The sequence below is a fragment of the Sarcophilus harrisii genome, chromosome 5 (genome assembly GCF_902635505.1).
Source record: "Sarcophilus harrisii chromosome 5, mSarHar1.11, whole genome shotgun sequence".
Classification (NCBI taxonomy): Eukaryota; Metazoa; Chordata; class Mammalia; order Dasyuromorphia; family Dasyuridae; genus Sarcophilus; species Sarcophilus harrisii.
In genome coordinates, this window is record NC_045430.1 from 56,122,150 (window position 1) to 56,149,639 (window position 27,490).

At 32.8% G+C, this 27,490-nt stretch overlaps 1 protein-coding gene across 3 annotated transcripts in view; it reads right to left on the reverse strand.

Annotated features, from left to right (window-relative positions):
* Positions 1–27,490, reverse strand: part of TRHDE (thyrotropin releasing hormone degrading enzyme) — a 530,611-nt gene that overhangs the window by 42,662 nt on the left and 460,459 nt on the right. For 2 of the 3 annotated variants that reach the window (XM_031938821.1, XM_031938820.1), the window contains exons 13-15: positions 11,821–11,968; positions 9,694–9,791; positions 9,105–9,212 (exon numbers count right to left, since the gene is read on the reverse strand). The exons of the other annotated variant lie outside the window; for it this stretch is intronic. In XM_031938821.1, the coding sequence (XP_031794681.1) occupies positions 9,105–9,212; positions 9,694–9,791; positions 11,821–11,968 (354 nt within the window). The remainder of the gene's footprint in view (positions 1–9,104; positions 9,213–9,693; positions 9,792–11,820; positions 11,969–27,490) is intronic. 3 annotated transcript variants of the gene reach the window in all.

Below are 27,490 nucleotides of genomic sequence, written 5' to 3' on the forward strand. Positions count from 1 at the left end.
TGTCAAAATTCTGATTAAACATCAAGTCAAATATAAGCTTAAACATTAGGTCTATCCGGACAATTCTCAGATGAAGAAATTGAAACTATTTCTAGTCATATGAAAAGATGCTCCAAGTCATTATTAATCAGAGAAATGCAAATTAAGACAACTCTAAAATACCACTACACACCTGTCAGATTGGCTAAGATGACAGGAAAAAATAATGATGATTGTTGGAGGGGATGTGGGAAAACTGGGACAGTGATGCACTGTTGGTGGAGTTGTGAACGAATCCAACCATTTTGGAGAGTAGTTTGGAACTATGCTCAAAAAGTTATCAAACTGTGCATACCCTTTGATCCAGCAGTGTCACTACTGGGATTATATCCCAAAGAGATTATAAAGAAGGGAAAGGGACCTGTATGTGCACGAATGTTTGTGGCAGCCCTTTTTGTAGTGGCTAAAAACTGGAAACTGAATGGATGTCCATCAGTTGGAGAATGGCTGAATAAATTGTGGTATATGAATATTATGGAATATTACTGTTCTGTAAGAAATGACCAACAGGATGATTTCAGAAAGGCCTGGAGAGACTTACACGAACTGATGCTGAGTGAAATGAGCAGGACCAGGAGATCATTATATACTTCAACAACAATACTATATGATGACCAGTTCTGATGGACCAGGCCATCCTCAGCAACGAGATCAACCAAATCATTTCTAATGGCGCAGTAATGAACTGAACTAGCTATGCCCAGAAAAAGAACTCTGGGAGATGACTAAAAACCATTACATTGAATTCCCAATCCCTATATTTATGCCCACATGCATTTTTGATTTCCTTCACAAGCTAATTGTACAATATTTCAGAGTCTGATTCTTTTTGTACAGCAAAATAACGTTTTGGTCATGTATACTTATTGTGAATCTAATTTATATTTTAACGTACTTAACAGCTACTGGTCATCCTACCATCTGGGGGAGGGGGTGGGAGGTAAGAGGTGAAAAATTGGAACAAGAGGTTTGGCAATTGTTAATGCTGTAAAGTTACCCATGCATATATCCTGTAAATAAAAGGCTATTTAAAAAAAAAAAAAACATTAGGTCTATCCTGATCCCACACTTGTGCCTTTTCACTCCAAATAGTATTTATGTGTTTACATTATCTGTCTAGTTAGCTGTCTTATACAAAAACATCCCTCTGTCTTTTCTCTGAAAGTGTTGAGCATTGGATATGTTGGGGTCATAGCCACCACCACCCCCTTCCTTGCCATTCAGACTGGGAGAATTGAGTTAGGAAAAATCTTGGAGCTCCAATCCCCTTTACATTCTGTTTGAAAGACATATGAAACCTCCCAGAAAAAGTTTATTAATTAAAGTTTGAAAGCTTTAGTTTCTATTTCTCAGAAGTAAGGTTACTAAATTCTTTACAATAATGCTTATGTCAGATTTTGCAAAATGCTGCTGTGACAATCCTATTCTTATAAAGTACCTTGCAGAAAGGCTGCGAACTTCCTTATTCCCTGCAGACAAGGAGAAACAGGTGACTTAAAGAAATACTGTGGTTTTTGTGTTCTTTTTGCCTATAAAGGCAAGCTGTCAGTATCTGTTCCTTGGCTTTCTTGCTGTATCTTGTCCCTTTAAGACTTGGCATTGGATTGCCTGCTTCTCAAGATTCTAAATAAACTTTCTGTCTATACCTACAGACCCCTCTGAATAGTCAATTTGAGTGAGGGTCATGCCATACCACACAATACCATTGTGTCATAAACTCCACATGCATTATCTCAATCCTTGCTAGGATAATTCCCCCTCCATTTGAGTTTTGTCCCTTACCTCGCTGTTCCCTGACCTTGACCATTTTAGCTTGGCCCTTATCCTGTCAGGATTAAGTTATGATTCTTTTCTGGAATTATGTCTTGTCCACCCACCCAATGTCCTTCCCTTTTATCTGTCTTTGTTTCCCTATAAAATTGTATACTCAGGTTATGTATTCTGTTTGCAAACCCTAGTTAGCTAAATTCCTTGCCTCGGTTTATTTGCATTGAATGCTTTGAACAAGAGTCCCATTCAGTTGGCTAGCCTAAACTCTCCACATTAAAGATTAAAAACCAATCCCTGTCTGCCTCAGTTTCTTGGGTATTACAATAGAGTATTGGTTTCTTGAAATTATTGTGTATATTGTCAAACCTTTGGTTCAGTGCATGACATAAAATAAAAACTTATTAAATACATTATTCTTTTTAATTGAATCTCAATTAATTAATTAGAAACTCAGCTTTCCAAAAGTTCTAGAATGGAAGAAATAATCAGGATTTTATACTTGCTCTCAAACTGGTAATCCCAGGGGTAGAGTAAGATTCCCCTTTTACTTAAGAATGCTGATATCATTTTCAAAGTCTTCATGCATTGACCAAGAATCAATTTCCCATATTCCAAGGATCTTGTATTTACAGGGGTCAGAATGGAATGCCACAGTCAATTGTTAATGAGCAATGTCAGAGCTTCACACAAACATGTGATACAGAATATTAAAGGATGACATTGAAATGTTTTCTTAGTTACTTTACTTCATTAGGGGATGGAAAAACTAGTACATATTGCTAAGAATTTTTCCTTATTACCTTATTCAATCAGGAATGGAAAAATTAGCAGTAACATATGGCCCTTACTCACATCAGTAACAATCAAATAAGGGGTCATTTCTTTAAGTCATATACTAACTGATTTAGGAAGTAAGAATGAATGAGATAGTGTTCCTTTATGGTTTTTCCCATTCAATTTTTCCATGTAGGGACCAAGAAAATAGGATATCTGTTGAACTGAATTACAAATATTTTAAGTTGGTTATGCTTTGCCAAATTTTTCCCCTAGCCAAAATGAATCCTATTTAGCTTGCTATGAATACTGTTCTGCTCTCTATTGAACTATCCCCTCAAGGCAAAATTAAAAGTTGAGCATATACTTACATGTTAATGGGTTAACTTGTTATAAGTCATATACTGTACATTGTGAAGCATTATCAAGCACTGAACCAAAGGTATGACAATATACACGATAATTTCAAGAAACCAATACTCTATTGTAATACCCAAGAAACTGAGGAAGACAGAGATTGGTTTGTAATCTTTAATGTGGAGAGTTTAGGCTAGCCAACTGAATGGGACTCTTGTTCAAAGCATTCAATGCAGATAAACCGAGGCAAGGAATTTAACTAACTAGGGTTTGCAAACAGAATACATAACCAAATCATTACGATATCTCCTTAAACACAAATAACAATGTGTTATATATATAACAACCATTAGAAATACAGCATGATCTGTTGTCAATCACTTAACATATTCTCCAGGAACATAATACTGTCATATTTTGTAGTTTTTCTGTCATATTATTCTCCTTTATTTTGTTTTGCTGAGGCAAGTGGGGTTAAGTGACTTGCCCAGGGTCACACAGCTAGGAAATGTTAAATGTCTGAGGCCAGATTTGAACTTAGGTCCTCTTGACTTCAGGGCTGATGTTCTATCCACTGTACCACCTGACTGCCCTGTCTCCCAGGTCTTGAATCCTCTATTTCTTGCCTCTGCCTCCTAGCTTCCTTCGACTCTCAGCTAAAATACCTTGTTCAACAAGAAAACTTTATCAGATTTTAATTTTTTTCTCCATAAATATACCAGAGAATAACTCCTTTTTATAAACACTGTTGTTGGGGCAGCTAGGTGACACAATATATAGTACTGAAGTCAGGAGGACCTGAGTCCAAATCTGACCTCAGACACTTAACACTTCCTATCTGTGTGATCCTGGGCAGGTCACGTAACCCCAATTGTCTTAGCAAAAAAAAAAAAAAAAAAAAAAAAAATAATATATATATATATATATATATATATATATATATAAACACTGTTGTTTTCTGAGATAACTCAACTGACAATAATATTTAGATTTTTCAAAAGTGATTGGAATATTTTGATTGATTCAATTTTATGATTTATAATTCTTGATTTTTTTAGTTCTGTTATTTCTAGTTTCTTTTCTTGGTTCTATTAGATTATTCCTCATTATACCACACATATGTTTATTTTTTCTCAGTCTAATATCACTGATGCTACTTATTTTCCATCCAATATATCAAATTATACTGTATAATACTCCTATTTTCCAAAGGATTTGTGGTCCTTAGTGTTTTTGGATTTTTTGTTATTGAAAAAAAAATGATCAAATCCTGCACATAATATCCTCAATATCATGAGGAAAATGCTATTTCTATGTCTTTACCATGATTATCAGTAACTGTTTTACAAGTAAGCAAGATAAATAACATCTGAATTACTACTCCAGAATCACTTAAGAAGATACCAAAAATTGATATGAACTGATCCAAAATTATTACAATTTGGGAAATGAAAAGATTACTGAAAGCAATCTGAATAATGAGTAATTGAAAAAATAAAAAAACCAAGAATCATCCCCAAACACTAATAAAATATATTTCCTCTTCTTTCAAAGAAGTAGGGAACCACAAACTTAGGTTGTTGCATACTTTATTAAACATGATTACTATAGAGTATTTTTTTCCTGAGTTGTTTTTTCAGTCTAAGGGAGGGCATTTTTAGAATCTATTATAATATAAAAACAGAAGTGATTAATAACATTATTTAAAAAAAATACTTTTATTCTCTGACAGTAAGAATAATGAAATTCAGCAAAAATTACTACCCTACTGTTTTATAGCTAACAATCTAAGATATGTAGATTAAACCTTTGAATTTCGATTTTGATAATTCTTAGTTAGTGTATGATATCTGTCCTAGTAGCAGGAGGTTAGACAATAAGATAATCAGGAGTGCTTGTATGGTCCATTGAGTAGAAATCAGTAAATAAATTGTTATCTCTACTTAACATATTACTTGCTTTACTACAAAATAAAGTGGAGTAATAGAAAAAAGACATGTTGAAAAATACTGATGATTTAAAAACCCATATCTTTCACATATAAATTACCTATAGAAGATAATAGTTTAAAATTTTTTAAGCCAAAGTAGTAAATATATGAAAAACCAAACCTACCAGAGGTGATTTAAATAATCTCTTCAAAGAAGGCCATAATAGATTTTGTGTATAGCTGAGCTTGGTCTAACATGGGCTTCCCCTACAGAACCCATTCTGCCAATTTTTCCAAGCTCACATTGCTTGCAAAGCAGGTTCCTCAAAGAAACCCAGTAAAGTACATATTGAAATATTGTAATGGGAGACTAAGATTGCTTACTGAGAGCCTAGTCCACATAAGTACATACAAAATGATCTATCTGAAATGACCCTCATTTAGACATGAATTATTTTCATGTATTATGCATATTTAATGAAGAAGAATCATTTTGATTAGCTAATTGATCCAGAACTGAGGAACTAAAGGATGAGGCCCTATTTTCTACAAGGGTTTGAATGAGGAAGACATGCTGTAAACCTCACAGTGAGGAGATATATTAGGACTTAATTTGTCTATCAAAAACAACTTGTGATATGTGACTACAGGTCTCTGTTATTTGTCCAGCATGGCAGTGATAAACAGCAGTCAAGAAAAGGCAAAAGCAACTCACACATGGGATATGGCACCTTAATAAATGAACTTGCTAAGGGGAAACAGTTCACAAAAATTTCTATAAATCTGAGCTCACTCGAGATAAGGAATATCTGTATAGAAGTGTGGCCTTAGTATGGAGTGAGGCGGATTGCTTTGTAAGGTTTTTCTTTTTAGTACAGGCTAATTAGTAGGAATATTGATGCTATATAGAAGATATTAATAATACCTGGGAGTTTATATTGGGTACAATATATTGGAAGGGGAATTTGAACTGATAGCATTAGAAAGATACTCTCATCCCTAAAGTGTATCCCCAGTTCTCTGAGAGGAAGGTATAAGCTTACTCTTGATTAATCAGGGACAATGTGAGTTGGGATGAGGAGTTTTTAGTGATTTTATGGGCTTCATTATCATACTCAATTCATAGATGAGGCCATGTAAATTCAAGAGAAGTGACTTTCCTTGTACCCTGTGGCTAATCAGTATCAGAGCTTTGATTCAAACTCAGATCCTATTCTTTTCATATTAGCACATTTTTTATTCTGATGCTAATAGTTACATATAGACAGATAATTTATTATGATATATTAAGTATGAAAGATCATACTTTTTTATTTCTTTTTGCACAATACATTTGTTCATTTAGTAGTCATTTGTTAAGTACTTGTACTGTGCAACTGATTGTTTTAAAACACTTGGGAAAATATGAAAATGAGATATATCTACTATCTTTGAGGAATTTATAACTCCAAGAAATATCATGTATGTTTTAAAATTTTTTTGTGGTTTGAACACACCTTAAATTGTCTTCTTTCTTTCTCTTTTCATGATGGCCTCCATGGACCCTTAGATAAAGGAGGAGTATACTCTAATTCCATATCCTTTCAAGTAGAAGGTCTGATTCTTTGCCTAAGTATAATGTGTGGTTTAGTGATTCTTTACCAATGCTTACCAGTAATGGCAAGGAGAAAATTTTATAAAAGTATATATACATATGTGATATATGCTACACACAATATGCTATATAATCATATATATGCCATATGTGTATATACATGCACATGTGTATATCTATGTCATTCTTTGTTGCTTGGGGTTATAAGGAGGAGGGACTATAAGAAGGGAGGATTAACAGTATTAGCTGAACAGCTGGTGATGGATTGTTAATCTTTAAATTAGCACTCATTTATTGAGTGAATTAAGAAACTGTTATATCTTTGGTATGGATAATTTATAAGTTTGGTCTTCAAAAACATCTCTATTGCATAATTATTATACTTTGCATGGACTAAGATAAATGTAGGTTGAGTTATAAACTCAAAATAATTCTTCTAATGTCCTTTGGATGAACAATACAAGATGAAAGATTTATGCTCATCGCTAAGGAAGAAATTATCAACCAGAACTGCCTCAAAATGGAATGACTTCCTTGCAAAGTCATGGGGTATCTATTAGTAGATATGTTCAAGCAGGGTCTAGAATACTACTTTGCACTGTTAATGAAAAATTCATATAGTACATAGTTGTTGGATTGCAGGTCTAAGTACCAAGGAGAAACAAATGATCCCCAGTGTCTCATTCACCCCAAAGATTATGTAATTTTCTAAAAGAATTTGTAAAGCTATATTGTCCTATTTAGTCATTTGTGAATAACATTTAGACTGTTACTTTGGAGATTAAATGACAATATAGCAAGTTACATAAAATAGATTACAGATTTAGGCTTTTATTCTGATGGCTTGAAAACCATTCCTGAATGCATAAGAGGATGGCAAAGTCTTTTAAAATCTAGGAATGGGCTTATGCCTCTGAACAAAGTGAGTACTACCTTAAAAGTTAGTTAAAATTTTTGATAAAACTCATGACCATAGATTAATGAAATATTGTTTTGCAATTGCCACCTCTTTTCAATCTTAACATGACAGAACTCTCAGGAATTTTAAAGAAAAAAGAAAGAAACAAAGGAAGGAAGAAAGGAAGGAAGGAAGGAAGGAAGGGAGGAAGGGAGGGAGGGAGGAAAGAAGAAAAAAGAGAAGGAGGAAAGGAGGAAGGGAGGGAGAAAAGGAAAAAAAGGAGGGAGGAAAGGAGAGAAGGAGAGAAGAAGGAAGGGAAGAAAGGAAGGAGGGAGAAAGGGGAAACTTCCTTTATAATCTTATGTAAATAATTTAACCTCTCTGAGTCTGTTACTCTTCTGCAAGATGAGGCATTTGGACTAGATCTGTAGCGATTTATAAATTGTATGCAATTCCTGTTTTCCTTTGGGAAGTGTATCAGTTCTCTTTGAGATCCCTTAATGAAAAATATTGAAAGCTTTTTCTTTAAAATAGGCCCACCTTAATAACATTTTTCTAATTCTGTAGTCTAAGCTATTTTAGTTGCCTGATATCACTAAAATAAGAAGAATGAAAAATCATGAGGGAAACTTTTAGGTAATAGAAGTCAAAAGTATAGAAAAGGAAAAGTTAAAACAATTATACTTTATACATTTTAATTGTTGCCCCATTTCCTTCATGGTTTCTATCACATAGAAATCAAATCTGTAAAGTGTATTTGGTTGATATATATTAGATCAAGCTCTACACAACTTTTCAAAATTTCACATTTGTCTCCTTCTAAAACTATGAATTCCAGGAAAGCCATTTCATTTCCTACCATCATAGCTTTGCATAAATTTTTCTCAAGCCTTAAAGTCCTAGCTCCCTTCAAAAATCCACATGGTGTCTCCATCTAAATAGGCCTTTCCTGATTATCTTACTTGTTTGAGCTTCCCAATTACTTTTTATTTATTTTATCTATATCACATATTCACTATCTCTATACATGCTATTTCCCCCTGTAGAATATAAGATCCTTAAGGTCAGGAGCCACTTCACTTTTGTGTTTTGTATTACCCATGTCTAGTGCCAAGCCTGGCAACTAGTAGAGATCTAACAGATGCTTGCCAAACTATTGCCTTACAATAGTATGTAATGGATACTATTTTAAAAATCCAATGTCTTTCTAAGACCTGTATATTTTGATTTCTACTTTGCAGAATGTCAGTTAGAAAGGACATCAGAATTTATCTAGAGTCATGTAGGAAGGAAGGAACAAGCGAGCAGTATTTACAATGCACTAAGCATGAATAAGATATGTTTAAGAATATGCTTAAGAGGTGGTCGTTACACTTCTGCTTATAGACTTCCAATCATGAGGAACCCATTGACCTCCTGTAGGAGTGCATTCCATTTTTAGATAGCTGAAGTTTTTTGAAAGTTCATCTTTATGTAAGTCTAAGTTTTTGCAACTTTTCAATTTCCTCTTCATCTTTTAAAAATACCCAATTGTTTAGTACCTGCAACAATAATATCTAGCTGAAATCTAAATTTTGGAATGAATTTTTGGTCTATTTTAACCATCTTGGAAAGATATAAATTTCTAGATATCTCTTTTTTTATATATATACATATCTATCTATAACTATATCTACCTATCTGCTCATCAGGGTCTGCAAGAAGGTTAACTTTTGTGGAAATATTAATCTTGTTCAACTCACCGGTTCCTATTGCTGGAAATCCAGTCTGAAATGAGTGTTGAAGCCTGCTGGTGACAATGTTTGTTACCAAAGCTGCATGCCAGCATTATTACTTCTCGCCGTAATTCTCTGGGTATTAGCAAAGTAAAAGAAAAGAAACTAAAATAATGGAAACACAATCCTATTCCTCTATATCAACATTCTTAGGAAGCCATTAAACATCCTCATTAACAACATATAAGAACACAATTAAATCTAAATTCTATCATTCTATAGGGTTAAATAAGAACCAATTAAGTAACAGTTAGACTAACTATGTATATGACATATCTATACATATTCTAAGAAAAAGAAGCCCGGGTTCAGATCCTAACATCACTATTAAAGACAAGGCTTAAACTATAGCAGAGCAAGAAAATTATTTTTGTTCTCAAATACAAGGTAAAAGAATTTGTGCTAACACAGCAACAATTCTCCCCAGAGAGGGAAATGAGAGATAAGAAATGAAAGTAAGACTGTCTCCAATTATGAAAGTCACAATAGTATTGGTACTATTTTTTAAACTATAATTTTGTAGGTTAGAAATAGAAAAAAGAAAACAAAGTTGTACTCATGTTGGTAAGATGCTCGAACAAGGGATCCATTAACATTAATTGTTGGCCATCCAAGCTTGATGTACATCGTTGCCACTTGTTTTAAAATATATTCCTAAATGGAGAGGGAGGGGAAATAATGCCAATGTCAAGATTTTAATTTGTCCATTAAAATCGAGTATCTAAAATTAAATGTCTCATATGATAAAGTTGATTATTTACAAACACCTAGTCATAGATATAATAATATCTTATGAATATTTAAATTCAAGAAATGCAACAGTTATTAAGTATTTATAGTATGCAGGATTGTTTTAAAAACTTCAGATTCAGTATTTTTGAACACAGAAAAACATTCATCTAGGATGTAATAACCAAGCTGAGTAAAGACTATAATTGTTAAACAATTTCAGCTTTTCTCAAGGTAGTTATATTGTAACAGTGTACTTAAGCAGTTAGCTTATTTAAAGTGTATTAAAACAATCCTGATTTCACTACTTCATTTTAATATAGAAAAAGTTGGGATAATGCCGAAAAATAAAGTAGTCTTGACTTCATAATGAACTTGTGAGAAATATGTTCTGATGAACATTCTACAAATGTTCAAATTCTACAAATATGGACTGTTTAGGGGCAAACATATGCATACATGTAGGTCTTACATATAAATTATGGAAAAGCATAGCTACCCTGAATGACAAAGACATAGAGGAAAAAAAATTACTACATAAGTTTACCCAATGACTTAGCAGTGCTATTTATCATAACATACAAAGGGTATTCAATAGTAGTTCATGTTAATATCCATTTATTTCCTTATACATTTAAATATCAATATCAATTTAAACATGCTCTTCTTTACTTGAATGTACTTCCTTAATTTCAGGTAGGAAGAAGAGTACTGAAATGATAGCCCAAGTAATGTTTTTTAACTGCTATTGAAAATGAATTGTCTGACATAATATACCATCTTAAAGAACAAATATATATAGATTGAATAGATCTTACATTTCCATAAGTTCTATGCACACGTTTGTGTGTCTGGAAGAAAAGGAGAAATGCAATATTTCTTCTTTCTAGCAGGTGAAAATTATGTCATCACTAAAATGACACATTTTTTTTTGCATGTATTATGAGGCCTTAGCAGTAAAGCCATTTACCCCTAAACGTCACAATTTTTATTTATTAAAACTGAATTGCATCTGCATAGGCAGTCTACACATAAAAAACAAGGAATTCTAATGACAATCTGGGAATTGAGATGCTTCCCTTAAAGGGATTTTATGCTATAGTCATATAGGTTTAAAGAATATTAAGACTAAGTTAATTGAAAGGATATTCAGTAAGTTATAGGAAAGGGTTATTTTATAGGATACTGGTCAGGTTCTTAAAAATGAAAATAGGAAAGAAAAGTTAATACTAAATATAAAAACATTTTCCATATGTACCAAAATTAGATTGTAAATGGGAAAATTAAATATCAAATGTTCACTACTAATTTAATTTGAAGTGGTTATGAAATTTCTCCATTAATTACTACCAACAATAATATTTTGGTTTCCCAACCAGCTTCTAGTTGAAGTAAGATTTTTCAAGTAGCATATTTTGGAATGTTTGTCATGTTTTCCTGTCTATTTGGATTATCTATTGTTGCTGCACTGTTATCCCCTTGGACCCAATTATGAATGGACTTTTGCCTCAATGTTGATCTTATTCTGTTAATTAAAGAAGTGAATTGAATTCACTATGCCCTCTTGGATAAAAATAATGACTAACAATCTTTACTGCAATTGTTGATATCCTGTTAAGATCTTTAGAATCCCTTTGCCTGGGTTATTTCAGTCTTTGGTGAGTGAAGTATCTTATAACTAGAAGGAAATGTTTGGAGTAGGAGGATTTGGGTTGTTTATATTTTTTAGTGCTGTAGCACTAAAGTGCTTTTCTTTTTAGGATAGGACAGATTAGCTTCTCTTAAATTCTCTTCTTCAAATGCTAGAACCACATACCCACAGGAAAACATGACAAAATTAACAAACAACAATTAGGAAGGAAGTAAATAACTTTAAATCAATTGCACAATAGTATATCATGATAAACCAGCACATCTTTTGAGAATTGAAGACAAAAAAAATCTATCTTTTTACATTGAAGACATTGTAGTTCTCCATTCGGTCCAGTAATTTATCTAGAGGATAGAGAGCCCGACTGGCAGCATGCCATGGAAGAAAATCCTTTTCCTCAGAAAGGTATTTGATAATCTCCAGGGGAATATTCTGAGGCAAATAGCCAGCTCTATGAAGTCCAAAAAATAATAATGCTAATTAGATGCAGCAAAGATACATGAAGATGCAAAAATGAGAATTTTTACTTTATACACACTAAAGGAAGTAAACATGATAATCATCACATTATAAAGGCTATAAAAATGAATTAACATACTAAGAAAATTTGATACAAATGTAGATGAATATGTAATATAAGCCTACATTATGTCTTTTCATATGTAGATTCTGATAATTATAAAATGTGCAAGAACACTAAAAAATTAAAATGCATATTTGCAAGAAAGAAAAAATCTAATTCCCTGTACTTCTTCAGTCTCTACATAATCAGCAACCATAGATATTTTCCTTCATGGCTGAGTATTCAGAGGTAACAAGGAGTTCAAAATAATTGATTACTGAAATGGCATTTATTTAGGCTGCTCAATTTGTCTACTTTACTTTTCAAGTAGCTCTGGATAATGTCATTTATTTTAGACTGTTTTCCAAAGGGTGGATAAATTAGAACAGCAAGAAATCAAGTCTCTTAAAACTATGGCTCCTTCTGTGTTGGTACTTCCAAATCAGACTTTGCAAGAAAACCAAATACCCATATTCAAAGTACCATTAAAGTGGGAGGCAGAAAAGCTGAACCAACTAAAAGTGGCATCACTTTTCACAGCCATCTAAGAAAATCTAACTGAGCCTTCACTTGGGTTCAAATTACATGTGTTAAAAGGAGAGGATGTTTAAAAATCTATTCCTTTTCACAATGGGCTGCTATGTCACCTTGAGAATCATTATCAAGATCCTTGAAAAGTACTAAAAAGTGGAGTTCTTTAAATTTGGCCAAAGACATGCTATCATATTTGTACACAGAGACATAAGGAAGTAACTGGCCAATATAGCCACAGCTGTGGCTTCCCTTTGAAGCTGTTTACAAATCCCAAGGAATTGAGACCCTAAACTACTGTACATTTAAAAATGGTTCATGCCTTAATTTCACAGTTGGCAACAGAGATAGTGTTCATTTTCTTTGATATGCTAATGATGTTAAATGTCATGAAAACTATGGTGACAACAAGAGCTTAAAATTTGCTATTCCTGTGTTCAAGTTAAAAATTTGATTCACTGGGAGGACTAAAGATTCAAGTTGCTGACATTATTTCATGATTGCCTGCATAGAAAACAGTCATGAAAAGCTCTAAATTCTCCTTGGTTATTGATTGGTGGATCCTGGTGGGCAAAGGAGAAGGAACTTCATTCAGTTAAATCAACCCAGGTATCCTCAATGCATCTTTGTTGATCATCCTCCTGCTATGGATAAGTAAATCTCCTTTTGTTGACAGTTGAATGATTTACTCATCTCATTTTGTTTCAATATCAAACCTAACCTACCAGAGGGTTGAATTAGACCCAGTTTGGAGCAAGTAATTGAAGACACAAAGTTGGAACAAGATAGTTCCCTCAGCATGCCCTTTGAGTTCTAGTGAGGAGCAAGGAATTTCTCTCTATCCTTCCCCTAGAGCTAGGGTTGGAATGAGCACATGGAAGCGATGAAAAGAGTTTGGCTACACAAAGTTGAGACTAGACTTCCAGTCTAGCTGGTTTTAGGTTGTTTGCCTGCTTTCCTAAGCACAGATGATTGAATAATAACTTGGAGATAGCTATTTCTAGTCTGGCACCTATCTCATGCATCTGGGAATTGCTAGGTTGCTGATCTGTGGTCCATTGCCTTTTGAGAAGTGTTGTCTACTATAACACAAAATCCCAGATAATAAAATACCCCACTACCAATAGAAACTGGCAAGAGTTTGCTAGAGTTGAAAAGATTAACAAAGTTTAAGCTAAGGATTGACTTACTTGGAGAGCTAAATTTGTGCATATCAAAGACAGTGGAAGTCAGAGATAAAATTGTTGTATTTGTGCCATAATCCTAAAGCTTATATTTTCTTCTTGGCAAAATAAAACAAGCTTAATAAATTACTGTTTTGTGTTTTAAGTATTTGTTGATATGTGCTTACAAATACTTTTTAAAGTATGTTGTATATGTGTTTGATGAAATAAACAGCTGTCTTAAGCCTGATTATACTTTATATGTTAGTATTCACCCAAAAGGCTAATAACTTTGGGGGATAACTTGGACATTAGCCATATCTAAACATTTTTAGGAGATATTGTCTAAAGAAAACAACTCCTTAAACAGTGGAATTAACCAAATGATAAAAGAAATACAAAAGCTAACTGAAGAAAATCATACATTAAAAACTAGAACAGGGCAAATGGAAGCTAATGATTTTGTGAGAGAGCAAGAATCAGTGGAACAAATTAAACCTCCAAACTCCAGCTTCTGGAATAAGAACTCACTATTTGACAAAAATTGCTATGAAAACTGGAAAATAATATGTCAGAAATTTATCATTGTCCTATATGTCACATCTGATACAAAATAAGGTCAAAATGGATACATAATTTGTGCATAAAGGATGATACCATAAACAAATTAGCAGAACAAGGGTAAATTTACCTATCAGATCTTTGGAGAACGGAAGAATTTATGACCAAAGAACTAGAGAACATTATGAAAGGCAAAATGTACAATTTTGATTACATTAAATTAAATTTTTTTTGCATAAATAAAACCAACAGAAAGAAGATTAAAGGGAAGTACGAAACTGGAGAAAAATCTTTACAGTTAGTATTTCTTTTAAAGGTCTCATTTCTGAAATCTATAAGAATTGTGTCACATTTATAAGAATACACATCATTCCCATTAAGATGGTCAGAGGATATGAACAATTTTCAGATGAGTAAATTAAAGCCATTTATAGTTATATTAAAAATACTTTAAATCACTATGAAGTACAGAACTGCAAATCAAAATAATTCTGAGGTATCACTTCACACTTCTCAAATTGGCTAAGATGACAAGAAAATCTAATGATAAATGTTGGAGAGGATATGGGAAAACTGGGACACTAATGCATTGTTGGTGGAGTTGTGAAGTGATCCAACAACCATCCTGGAGAACAATCTGGAAATATGCCTAAAGAGTTATGAAACTGTGCATACCCTTTGATCCAGCAGTGCCATGCCATTACTGGGTCTGAATCCCAAGGAAATCATAAAGGAGGGAAAAGGCCTCACATGTGCAAAAATGTTTATAGCAGCTCTTTTTATGGCAGCAAAGAATTGGAAAATGAATAAATGCCCATCAGTTGGGTAATGGCTGAACAAGTTGTGGTATACGAAGGGAATGGAATATTATTGTTCTATAACAAATGATGAACAAGCTCTTTTTGGAAAAGCCTGGAAATATTTACATGAATTGATGCTGAGCAAAACAAGCAGAACCAGGAATACATTATACACAATAATAGCAAGAATGTGTGATAATCTATTATGAAAGGGTTGATTCTCCTCAATGGTTCAGTGATCCAAAGTAATCCCATTTAGATTTTGGACAGAAAATGCCATCTACATCCAGAAGGATGCCTAAATGTAAATCAATACATACTATGTTTACTTCTTTTTTCTGTTTTTTCATCTCTCCCATGGGTTTTCACTTGTGCTCTGATTTTTCTCTCTCAACATGATTCTTAAAGCAATGTATATTAAAAATAAATAAATTTACTAGGAAAAATATTTTTAAAATGTTAAACCTGGTCAGGAGCAATAGATGAAAGTGAATATGAATCTAATTTATACCTGATGTAGGGGGAAAAGTTCCTAACCATTAGAAATATCCCAAACTGTACATGTCTTGTCTTGTCTTGTGGGTTCTACCTTGTTGGAGGGCTTCAAGCAGAGGGCAGATGGACATTTATTGAGATTATAGGATTAAGGCTTCTTTTTTGGGACATGGGTTAGTCTAGATGGTCACTGCTGTTCTTTCTGATTTTAAACTTCTACAGTCATATAATTGGACTAAAATTATCGGTTTTTTATTTCTACTTTTTTCTAAGGCAATGAGGGTTAAATGGCTTGCCCAGGGTCACACAGCTAGGAAGTGTTAAGTGTCTGAGGCCAGATTTGAACTCAGGTCTTCCTGACTTCAGGGCTGGTGCTCTATCCACTATGCCACTTATCTGCTCCTGAGTTTACTAAAATTAATAAGTAATCTTAACCCCTGCTGAGGAGCATTAACAATAGTATATTTCAATCCTCTTTTCACTGATTTGTAGACAACTCACCAGAAGAAAATAGCATTGTACATGAGAAATAATGCTATAAGCACATACTTTTATTTTAATGATTTAGAACTTTGGAACTGTTTAACAGATAAGAATTATTTTCAGGTCCCCTATTTTTTGCTCTTTAATTACATAAAGAGGCAGCATGGGATATTTGTTAGCAGAATGACTCTGAGCAACCCCCTTAACCTCTATTGCCACACGCAACTCCTAAGGACTAATCTACTAAGTGAGAGACAAATTTACCATCTGGATCCTATATTTGTTGCCTATATATTTGAGTGAATAACTATAGATTACCAAGTTAGCACATAGACTTGAATTTTCTTGGCATTTTCCCCACAATTCAACATATAAGAATAGCAAGGGACCCTAGCAGTAACTTCATTGAGCCCTGTCTTTTAGCTTACATATAAGAAAAATGATAAATGCCAAAAATACACACCAAGAGAATACACACCCAATGAGAATATTTCATCCATTTTATATTTTTTAATTTCCATTTAGAAAATACTGAAAATCCATTTGATGATTTTAGACCAAGACATAAGACTCTGAAAATTCAACCTTTTCACATCATCTGCTTCTATGAACTAGGCTATTTAGAACTTTCCAGATTCTGATGACCTTATTTGTACTACCTTATTTGTACAGGAATACAGTGCTTATTTATTATGTTAAGCAGTATAATTGTATATAGCAATAAGGTAATAAGCATTAAAGCAGAAAGAAATTGGCCTTCAAATCAGAAAATAGGAATGACAGGCCTGACTCAGCTACTAATATGTGTGGGTTTTCTTTGGGTCTGAGTTCCCTCATTATTAAATGGAGGTAACATAATAGAAAGAGCCCTGACTCCAGACCTGGAAGACCTAAGTTTATATCATGCACCTGCTAGTAATTCTTTGCTGTACCTTGGGCAAGTAAATAAATATCTCTGGGTTTGTTTTCCTCATGTGATTAGCCTTAGAGGTCCCTTCTAGCTTGAAATCTCTGGTTTTATGAAGGGTGGGAATAGATCGTCCTTAAAGTTCCTTCTGTCTCTATCATGTGATTCTAATATATGTAGACAATAGTAGATTTAGGTCAGTTCAAATCAATAAGCATTTATTAAGTGTCTACTATGCACCAAACCTTATGTTAATGATTGGGGATATGAAGAAAGGCAAAAACAATCTTGTTTTCAAGAAGTCCACAGTCTAATGGGGGAGATAAAATGCAATATGGCATAGATTAAAGATAATCTTAGATGAGGACAGCTGGGTGGCACAGTGAACAGAATGTTGGGCCAGGAAGACTTGAATCTGAATAATACTTTAAACCCTTACTAGCTATCTACTATGGTCAAGTCACTTAACCCTGTTTGCCTCTGTTTTCTCATCTGTAAATTGAACTGAAAGGAATGTTAAATCACTCCAATATCTTACCAAGAAAACCATGGATCAGATCATGAAGAGTCAGAGACATATGAAAACATCTGAATACCACCACCATCACCACCAAAATCTTAGAAGTAAAGCATAAAGTAAATGCAATGAATGCTCCCATTTTGAAAATATTTTTCATTTTAAAAAATATTCTTTGATTGTAAATTTTTTAAAGGTAAAATAAAGATTTGAATAGTTTTCTATAGCACATCACAAACAAAAAAGAAAAGATATGCTAGAAATGTGTGGAAGATGAGCTAAATAATGGCTTAGCACAAGGTAATTAAAAGATAATTCATTAAATGGAGGGATAGAAGTCTTTACACAAAAAAGTTAGATTTCCCCACCATTACCACCACCAAATCCTTCAAAAATCTTTATTCTCATATGTTTACAATACAAGTAAAATAAATAATTTGTAAAATATAAATCTGGTTTTTAGCCAGCACATTTAAAGTCTCAATCTTAAAAATTTTGGAGCAAAATATTCACTGTTGTTTAATCATTTCTGACTCTTTGTAACCCCATGTGGTGATTTTCTTGGCAAAGACACTGATATTTATTTCTCTGTTTCATTTTACAGATGAGGAAACTGAAACAGAGTTAAGTGATTTGCCCAGGATCACACAGCTAGTATGTTTCTGAGATTGTATTTGAACTCAGGAAGATAAGATTTCTTGATTTAAGACCTGATGCTACATACACTATGCCTTCTAGCTGTACATATAGATGCTAGTTATTACTACTATTATTAAAGGGAGATAGTATTCCTCCCATCCCTAATGTCTTCAAGTATGTGAAGAACAACCAGACAGAAAATGGATTTAACTTGTTCTCCTTGGCTCCAGCAGGGAAAATAATAAAGGTTGGAAAAACATAAGACTTAGACTTGAAGTACAGAAACTACCACTACTTAAGAGCAGTATTCTTATTTATAAGGTTGCAGTTTTTACCTCACTAGTGTTTTTTAAGGAGTCTAGATCAATGCAATCCTGTTAGAGAAAACATTCTTGATCAGAAAAAGGTTGGAATTAGATGACCTCAAAGATACTTTGCAGCACTGAGATGCTGTGCTTTTAAAAAATTTCTCTTCTGACCCTCTTATTTTTATGTTCCTCATTCAAGGTAAAAGGGATTATTTGGTGTTATATGTAGGAGAAAAAAATTGGTCCTCATGTTAAATATCCCTGTTCGATTCCCAAATTTAATACTTTTATTACTTCAGGCAGATTCCCAAATTTAATACTTTTATTACTTCAGGCAAATCTCTGAGCCTCAATTTTCACACATAGAAAATTAGATAATAAGACCTGAACTAACTTATAGTTATTGAAAAGAAAATATTTTTAAACTTAGATAAATGTAAATATTTATTGTTATTTTAAATCATCCAATTTAGACACATGCCATTTAAAAAATGGAAGGTATTCTAAATGCCTTCATCATACAATTTGACTTCCCACCATGAAAGTTTTCATAAATAGAAATAAACAAAAGGACAATAACAAAGTTTAAAACTGTAATTATAAGACACATCTCTTAAAATGCCCTATTCTGAAAAAAAAAGTTAACTTAGAGGTCTTTTTGACAAAATGTTACACTTTAGAGGAGAGAGACAGAAAAAAAAGTTCTGTAGAACAGGACTTTTTCAACTGTTTTTATTCATGATCCCTTTTTGCAAATGGTGATGGTGATAGTAGTTAGCACAGTACAGTTTCTATGTTGTGTTCAGAACCAAGGCTGTAGTGAAGTTGTTCAGTGTAATAAGGGTAAGTCCTACCAGAAACACTTTGGATTCATTAATGTGTGATTTTGAATTAATTTCTGGTCATTGCATTCAGAAACCTTTTACAGTTGCCAAATTTTTCACAACCCCTACATTCAGTTATGCGATTCTATGAAGAGTCACAGCTCACAATTAAGAAGTTTTATTATAGAACAATTGGGTCCAACTCCTATCTCGCTCACCAGTTAGCTATGTAATAATGGACAAATCATTTAACTGCTCTGTGCCAGGGCTTCTTAAACTTTATCCACTCATGACTCTTTCAGACAAGAATTTTTTATTTGATGTCCATATATATCAGTATACAAATAGGTATACAAATTAAACATTTGCTGATAAATAATAATGTTGTGATCCCCATTCAGTTATAAGACTTCATGTGAGTAATGAATCATAGTTTAAGAAGGTAGGTTCTAGATAATTTTCTAACTCTTTTAAGTGAGAGACAAGTTTCATATCTCCATAGGCCACTGTCACAGAATGACAGTTCCTTACAAAAAATCAAATTAATAATCCAAAACAAAACGTGTCTGTGACTGTCTTACATTTCATATTCTTTTTGCACATGTAAACAGAAGACCTACTTTGATAATGGAGCTAAAATATGAGTCAAACAGATACAATAAAAATGTAGATGTAACAACCCCCTTTACTCAAGCCATTGAAGACAACCTCATCTAGTATGCAGCCAGTCAAAAAGAGCCTGCAAAATACAGCAAGAAAAAAGGAAATAGAAATGGGAAGGGGATAGTATCAGAAAAAGGGAAAAGGGGAGATAAAAAGAGGGAAACTACATCCCATGAAGGGGCAAAGGAAACTTACCATGTCTCAGGGAATTTAGGGAGGGGAAGGAACATTGTGTGAATCTTACTCTCATCAGACTTGGCTCAAAGAGAAAATAATTGAAATATTTGGTTTTCAGAGAAACTTCTCTCACCTCATTAAAAAGTGGGAGAAAAAAGGGAAAAGGAAAAGAGGGAAAAAGAAAATTATAAGGGAAAAATATAAGAAAGGGGAAGGGACTCAAAGTGGGGTGGGAGGGATTCTAAAGATGGAGAGCTGCATAGGCAAGGGGTGGCCATAAATTTAATACTGGGGAAGAGGGGAAAGAGGGGGTAAGAAAACAAAAAGCATAATATGGGGATAATAAGATGGCAGGAAATACAGAAATAGTAACTTTAACCATAAATGTGAATGGGATGAACTCTCCCATAAAGCAGAAGCAGATAGCAGACTGGATCAAAAAACAGAACCCTACAATATATTGTTTACAAGAAACACAGTTAAAGCAGGGAGATACATACAGAGTAAAGGCAAAAGTCTGGAGCAGAATCTATTATGCTTCAGGTGAAGTCAAAAAAGCAGGGGTAGTCATCCTGATCTCAGATCAAGCAAATGCAAAAATTGATCTAATGAAAAGAGATAAGGAAGGAAATTATATCTTGCTAAAGGGTAACATAAAGGAAAGAAGAAATTTCAATACTAAACATATATGCACCAAGTGCTATAGCATCTAACTTCCTAAAGGAGAAGTTAAGAGAGTTGCAAGAAGAAATAGACAGCAAAACTAGAATAGTGGGAGATCTCAACCTTGCACTCTCAGAATTAGATAAATCAAGCCACAAAACAAATAAGAAAGAAATTAAAGAGGTAAATAGAATATTAGAAAAATTAGATATGATAGATCTTTGGAGAAAACTGAATGGTGACAGAAAGGAGTATACTTTCTTCTCAGCAATTCATGGAACCTATACAAAAATTGACCATATATTAGGACATAAAAATCTCAAAATTAAATGCAGGAAGGGAGAAATAGTAAATGCTTTTTTTTTTTTTTCAGATCACGATGCAATAAAAACTACTTTCAACAAAAAGTTAGGGGTAAATAGACCAAAAATTAATTGGAAACTAAATAATCTCATCTTAAAGAATGATTGGGTGAAACAGCAAATTATAGACACAATTAATAATTTCACTCAAGATAATGACAATGATGAGAAATCATACCAAAATTTGTGGGATGCAGCCAAATCAGTAATAAGGGGAAATTTTATATCTTTAGAGGCTTACTTCAATAAAATAAAGAGAAGATCAATGAACTGTGCTTGCAACTTAAAAAGCTAGAAAAAGACCAAATTAAAAATCCCCAATCAAAAACTAAGCTTGAAATTCTAAAATTAAAAGGAGAAATTAATAATATTGAAAGTAAAAAAAAAACTATTGAATTAATAAATAAAACTAAGAGTTGGTTTTATGAAAAAACCATTAAAGTAGATAAACCTTTGGTAAATCTGATTAGAAAAAGGAAAGAGGAAAATAAATTGTCAGTTTTAAAAATGAAAAAGGGGAACTTTCCACCAATGAAGAAGAAATTAGAGCAATAATAAGGAATTACTGTGCCCAACTTTATGCCAATAAATTTGACAACCTAAGTGAAATGGATGACTACCTCCAAAAATAGGCTTCCCAGATTAACAGAGGAAGAAGTAAATTGCTTGAATAGTCCCATTTCAGAAAAAGAAATAGAACAATCTATTAATCAACTCCCTAAGAAAAAATCCCCAGGACCAGATGGATTTACATGTGAATTCTACCAAACATTTAAAGAACCATTAGCCCCAATGCTATATAAGCTATTTGAAAAAATAGGGAATGAGGGAGTTCTACCAAATTCCTTTTATGACACAGGCACGGTACTGATACCTCAACCAGGTAGGTTGAAAACAGAAAGAAAATTATAGACCAATCTTCCTAATGAATATTGATGCTAGAATCTTAAATAAAATATTAGCAAAAAAAATTACAGAAAATCATCACCTAGATAATACACTATGACCAAGTAGGATTTATACCAGGAATTCAGGGCTGGTTCAATATTAGGAAAACTATTAGCATAATTGACTATATCATTAACCAAATTAATGATATGATCATCTCAATAGATGCAGAAAAAGCATTTGATAAAATCCAACATCCCTTCCTAATAAAAACACTTGAGAGGACAGGAATAAATGTACTTTTCTTTAAAACAGTCAGGAGCATATATTTAAAACCATCAGTAAGTATCATATGCAATGGGGAAAAACTGGAACCTTTCCCAGTAAGATCAGGAGTGAAGCAAGGTTGCCCACTATCACCATTATTATTCAATATTGTATTAGAAACGCTAGCCTCGACAATAAGAGTCAAGAAAGAGATTAAAGGAATTAGAATAGATAATGAGGAAACCAAACAATCACTCTTTGCAGATGATATGATGGTATACTTAGAGAACCCCAGAGATTCTACTAAAAAGGTATTAGAAATAATTCATAACTTTAGCAAAGTTGCAGGATACAAAATAAATCCACATAAATCCTCAGCATTTTTATACATCACCAACAAAATCCAATGGCAAGAGATACATAGAGAAATTCCATTCAAAATAACTGTCAATAGCATAAAATATTTGGGAATAAAATATTTGGGAATCTATCTATCAAAGGAAAGTTAGGAATTATATGAGCAAAATTACAAAAAACTTTCCACACAAATGAAGTCAGATTTAAATAACTGGAAAAATATTAAGTGCTCTTGGATAGGTTGAGGGAATACAATCAAGATGACAATACTCCCTAAACTAATCTATTTATTTAGTGCTATACTAATCAGACTCCCCAGAAAATATTTTAATGATCTGGAAAAAATAACAACAAAATTCATATGGAAGAATAAAAGGCCAAGAATCTCAAGGGAATTAATGAAAAAAAAATCAAATGAAGGTGGCCCCAGCTGTACCTGATCTAAAACTATATTATACAGCAGCAGTCACCAAAACTATTTCGTACTAGCTAAGAAATAGATTAGTTGATCAGTGGAATAGGTTAGGTTCACAAGACAAAATAGTCAACTATAGCAATCTAGTGTTTGACAAACCCAAAGATCCTAACTTTTGGGATAAGAACTCACTATCTGACAAAAACTGCTGGGAAAACTGGAAATTAATATGGCAGAAATTAGGCATGGACCCACACTTAAGACCGTATACCATGATAAGATCAAAATGGGTCCATGAGTTAGGCATAAAGAATGAGATTATAAATAAATTAGAGGAACATAGGATCGTTTACCTCTCAGATTTGTGGAGGAGGAAGAAATTTGTGACCAAAGACGAACTAGAGATCATTATTGATCACAAAATAGAAAATTTTGATTACATCAAATTAAAAAGCCTTTGTACAAACAAAACTAATGCAAACAAGATTAGAAGGGAAGCAACAAACTGTAAAACCATCTTCACAATTAAAGGTTCTGATAAAGGCCTCATTTCCAAAATATATAGAAAATTGACTCTAATTTATAAGAAATCAAGCCATTCTCCAATTGATAAATGGTCAAAGGATATGAACAGACAATTTTCAGATAATGAAATTGAAACTATTACCACTCATACGAAAGAGTATTCCAAATCAATATTGATCAGAGAAATGCAAATTAAGACAACTCTGAGATACCACTACACACCTGTCAGTTTGGCTAAGATGACAATAAAAAATAATGATGAATGTTGGAGGGGATGTGGGAAAACTGGGACACTGATGCATTGTTGGTGGAGTTGTAAATTAATCCAACCATTCTGGAGACCAATCTGGAATTATGCCCAAAAAGTTATCAACCTATGCATACCCTTTGATCCAGCAGTGCTTCTACTGGGTTTATACCCCAAAGAGATACTAAAGAAGGGAAAGGGACCTGTATCTGCCAAAATGTTTATGGCGGCCTTGTCTGTAGTGGCTAGAAACTGGAAAATGAATGAATGCCCATCAACTGGAGAATAGTTGGGTAAATTGTGGTATATGAATGTTATGGAATATGATTGTTCTGTAAGAAATGACCAGCAGGATGAATACAGAGAGGCTTGGAGAGACTTACATGAACTGATGCTAAATGAAATGAGCAGAACCAGGAGATCATTATATACTTCAACAAGGATAGTGTATGAAGATGTATTCTGATGGAAGTGGTTTTCTTTGACAAAGAGAAGATCTAACTCATTTTCAATTGATTAATGCTAGATAGAAGCAGCTACATCCAAAGAAAGAACACTGGGAAATGAATGTAAACTTTTTGTATTTTTGTTCCTGGGTTATTTTTACATTCTGAATCTTAATTCTTCCTGTACAACAAGGGAACTGTTTGATTCTGCACACATATATTGGATCTAGGATATATTGTGACATATTTAATATATATAGGACTACTTGCCATCTGGGGGAGGGGTTGGAGGGAGGGAGGGGAAACATCGGAATAGAAGTGAGAACAAGGGATAATGTTGTAAAGAATTTTTTTTCAAAACAAAAAAAATACTTTACATAAAAAATTGAGCATATTATTTTAAAGAAAATGATGAACAATAAGTGAAAGAGAGGACTTTCAAACTTTCCTAATGAAAAGACCAGCACTGAGTTCAAAATTCAATGTTCAAAAATAAGACACACGAGAAGATAAAAAGATAAACAGGAAAGAATAAATAGCAATAACAACATAGTATTCAGTAAGATTAAATTGTTTACATCCCTATGAAGGAAGAAGATACTTAAGAAGCATATTTCTAATACAGCAATTAAAAGAAGTATGGATAAAAAGAAGGTGTGTGTATAAGTTGATTTTGATGGGATGATATAAAAAAATATGGGGTAAAAAAGGGATTGTACAGGCAGAATACAAAGGGAAAGGCATAATAAGGTAAATTACATCAAATAAGGAGGCACAGAAGATTAATTTCAGTAGTGCAAAAGAAGAAAGCGAGTGAGCAATGCTTGTAACTTGCTCTTATTGGATTTGCTCAAAGAGGGAGTAACATATACATATAATTAGGTACAGAAATTTATCTTTCTTCTAGGGAAGTGGGGGAGGAGGAGAAAGAAAAGGAAAGGGAGAGTGCTAACAGAACAGAAGACAATAGTAGGAGGAGAAAGGAGAAAGGAAAACGGCACACTGATAGAAGGGAAGACAGATTGAAGGGGTAGGGGTCAGAAGTAAAACATTGGTGAAGAGGAACAGGGTGTAAAGAGAAAAAACTGTATAAATGGGGGAAATAGGATAGAGGAAAACAAAATGTTAGCATTCATAACTGTGACTGTGGATAAAATGAACTCTCCCATAAAACTGAAATGGGATAGCAGAGTGGACTTAAAACCAAAATCCTATAATATATTGTTTACAAGAAATATATTTAAAACAGAGAGATACATATAGAATAAAGATAAAATGCTGGAGCAGAATGTATTAATGCTTCAGCTGAAGTGAAAAAATAAGTAGAGATAGCAATCCTGATCTCATCAAAAGCAAAAGCAAAACCATTATTTAATTTAAAAAGATAAGGAAGAAAAATACATCTTGCTAAAGGGTAACATAGACAATGAGGCAATATCAGTACTAAATGTAGCAGTCACATTCTTAGAGGATAAGTTAAGTGAGTTATAGAATGAAACAGAGTGCAAATCTACACCTCTCTCACAATAAGATAAATCTAATAAGAAAATAAACAAAAAAGAAGTTAAGGAGGTGAATAGAATTTGAGGAAAATTAGAAATGATAGATCTCTGGAGAAAAGTGAATGGGAATAGAAAACAATATACTTTTTTTCTAAGTGGTAAATGACACCTACCAAAAAATGACCATATATTGGGACAAAAAAATTACAGCCAAATGCAGAAAGACAGAAATATTAAATGTATCTTTTTCAGATCATGAAACAATAAAATTATATGTAATAAAGAACCATGGAAAGATAAACTAAAGATTAATTGGAAATTAAATAATCTAATTTTAAAAATGGGTTGGTCAAACAACAAACCATAAAAACAATCAGTTTCATCCAAGACAATGACAATAATGAGACAACAACCAAAACTCATGGTATATAGTCAAAGCAGTTCCTAGGGGAAAATATTATATCTGTGAATGCTTACATGAAGAGGAGATCAGGGATTTGAATATTAACTAAAAAATAAAAAAGTACAAATAAAAAAATTTCTTACAAAAAACAAATGAGAAATTCGAAAAATCAAAGAAGAGATTAATAAAATTGAATAAATAGATGAACTAAGATTTTTTTTATTTTTTGTTGTTTGTTTGTTTTGTAAAAAATAAATAAATAGATAAATCGTTGGTCAATTTAATTAGAAAAACTAAAGAAGAAAACTAAATTACCAGTACAAAAATGAAGAGGATGCATTTACCACCAATGAATAGATAATTAAAGCAATAATTCAAGCTATTTTGCCAATAAATATGACATTCTAAAAGTGAAATGGATTGATATTTACAAAAATATAAATTGCCCAGATTAACAGAAAGAAAATAAGACTTTTTAAAAATCCAATTTTAGAAAAAAAATTGAACAAACCATCAATGAACTTTCTAACAAAAAAATTTCCAGAGCTAACCGGAGAAACAAGTGAATTCTACCAAAGATTTAAAGAACAAATAATTCCAATATTATATAATCTACTCAGGAAAATGGATGGAGTCCTTTCAAAATCTTTTTATAACACAAACATGTTGCTGACATTTAAATCAAGAACAAAAACAGGGGGAAAAATCATAGACCAATTTTCCTAGTGAATATTCATGCAAAAATTTTAAACAAGATATTAGTAAAGAGATTAAATTACAGCAATTTATGATGAGGATAATACACTCTGATCAAGTGCAACTTATACCAGGCATTCCAGTGCTGCTTCATTATCAGGAAAACTATCACAAAAATTGATCATATTAATAACAAAACTACGTGAAATCACATGATTATCTAATAGATGAAGAAAAAGTATTTTACAAAATACAATGCATTTCTAATAAAAAAAAAACTAGAGAGCATAGGAATAAATGGAGTCTTCTTTAAAATGATAAGTAGCATCTAAGTAAAACCATCAGCAAGCATTATATATAATGGGGATAAGCTAAAACATTCCCAATAATCAGGAGTGAAACAAGATTGCTCATTACCACCATTATTATTCAACATTGTATTAGAAATGTTAGCTTCAGTGATAAGAAAAAAAAAAAAGAAATTGAAGGAATTAGAGTTGGTAATGAGGAAACAAAACTATCATTCTGCAGATGATATGAAAGTATTTTTAAAAAATCCTAGAGAATCAATT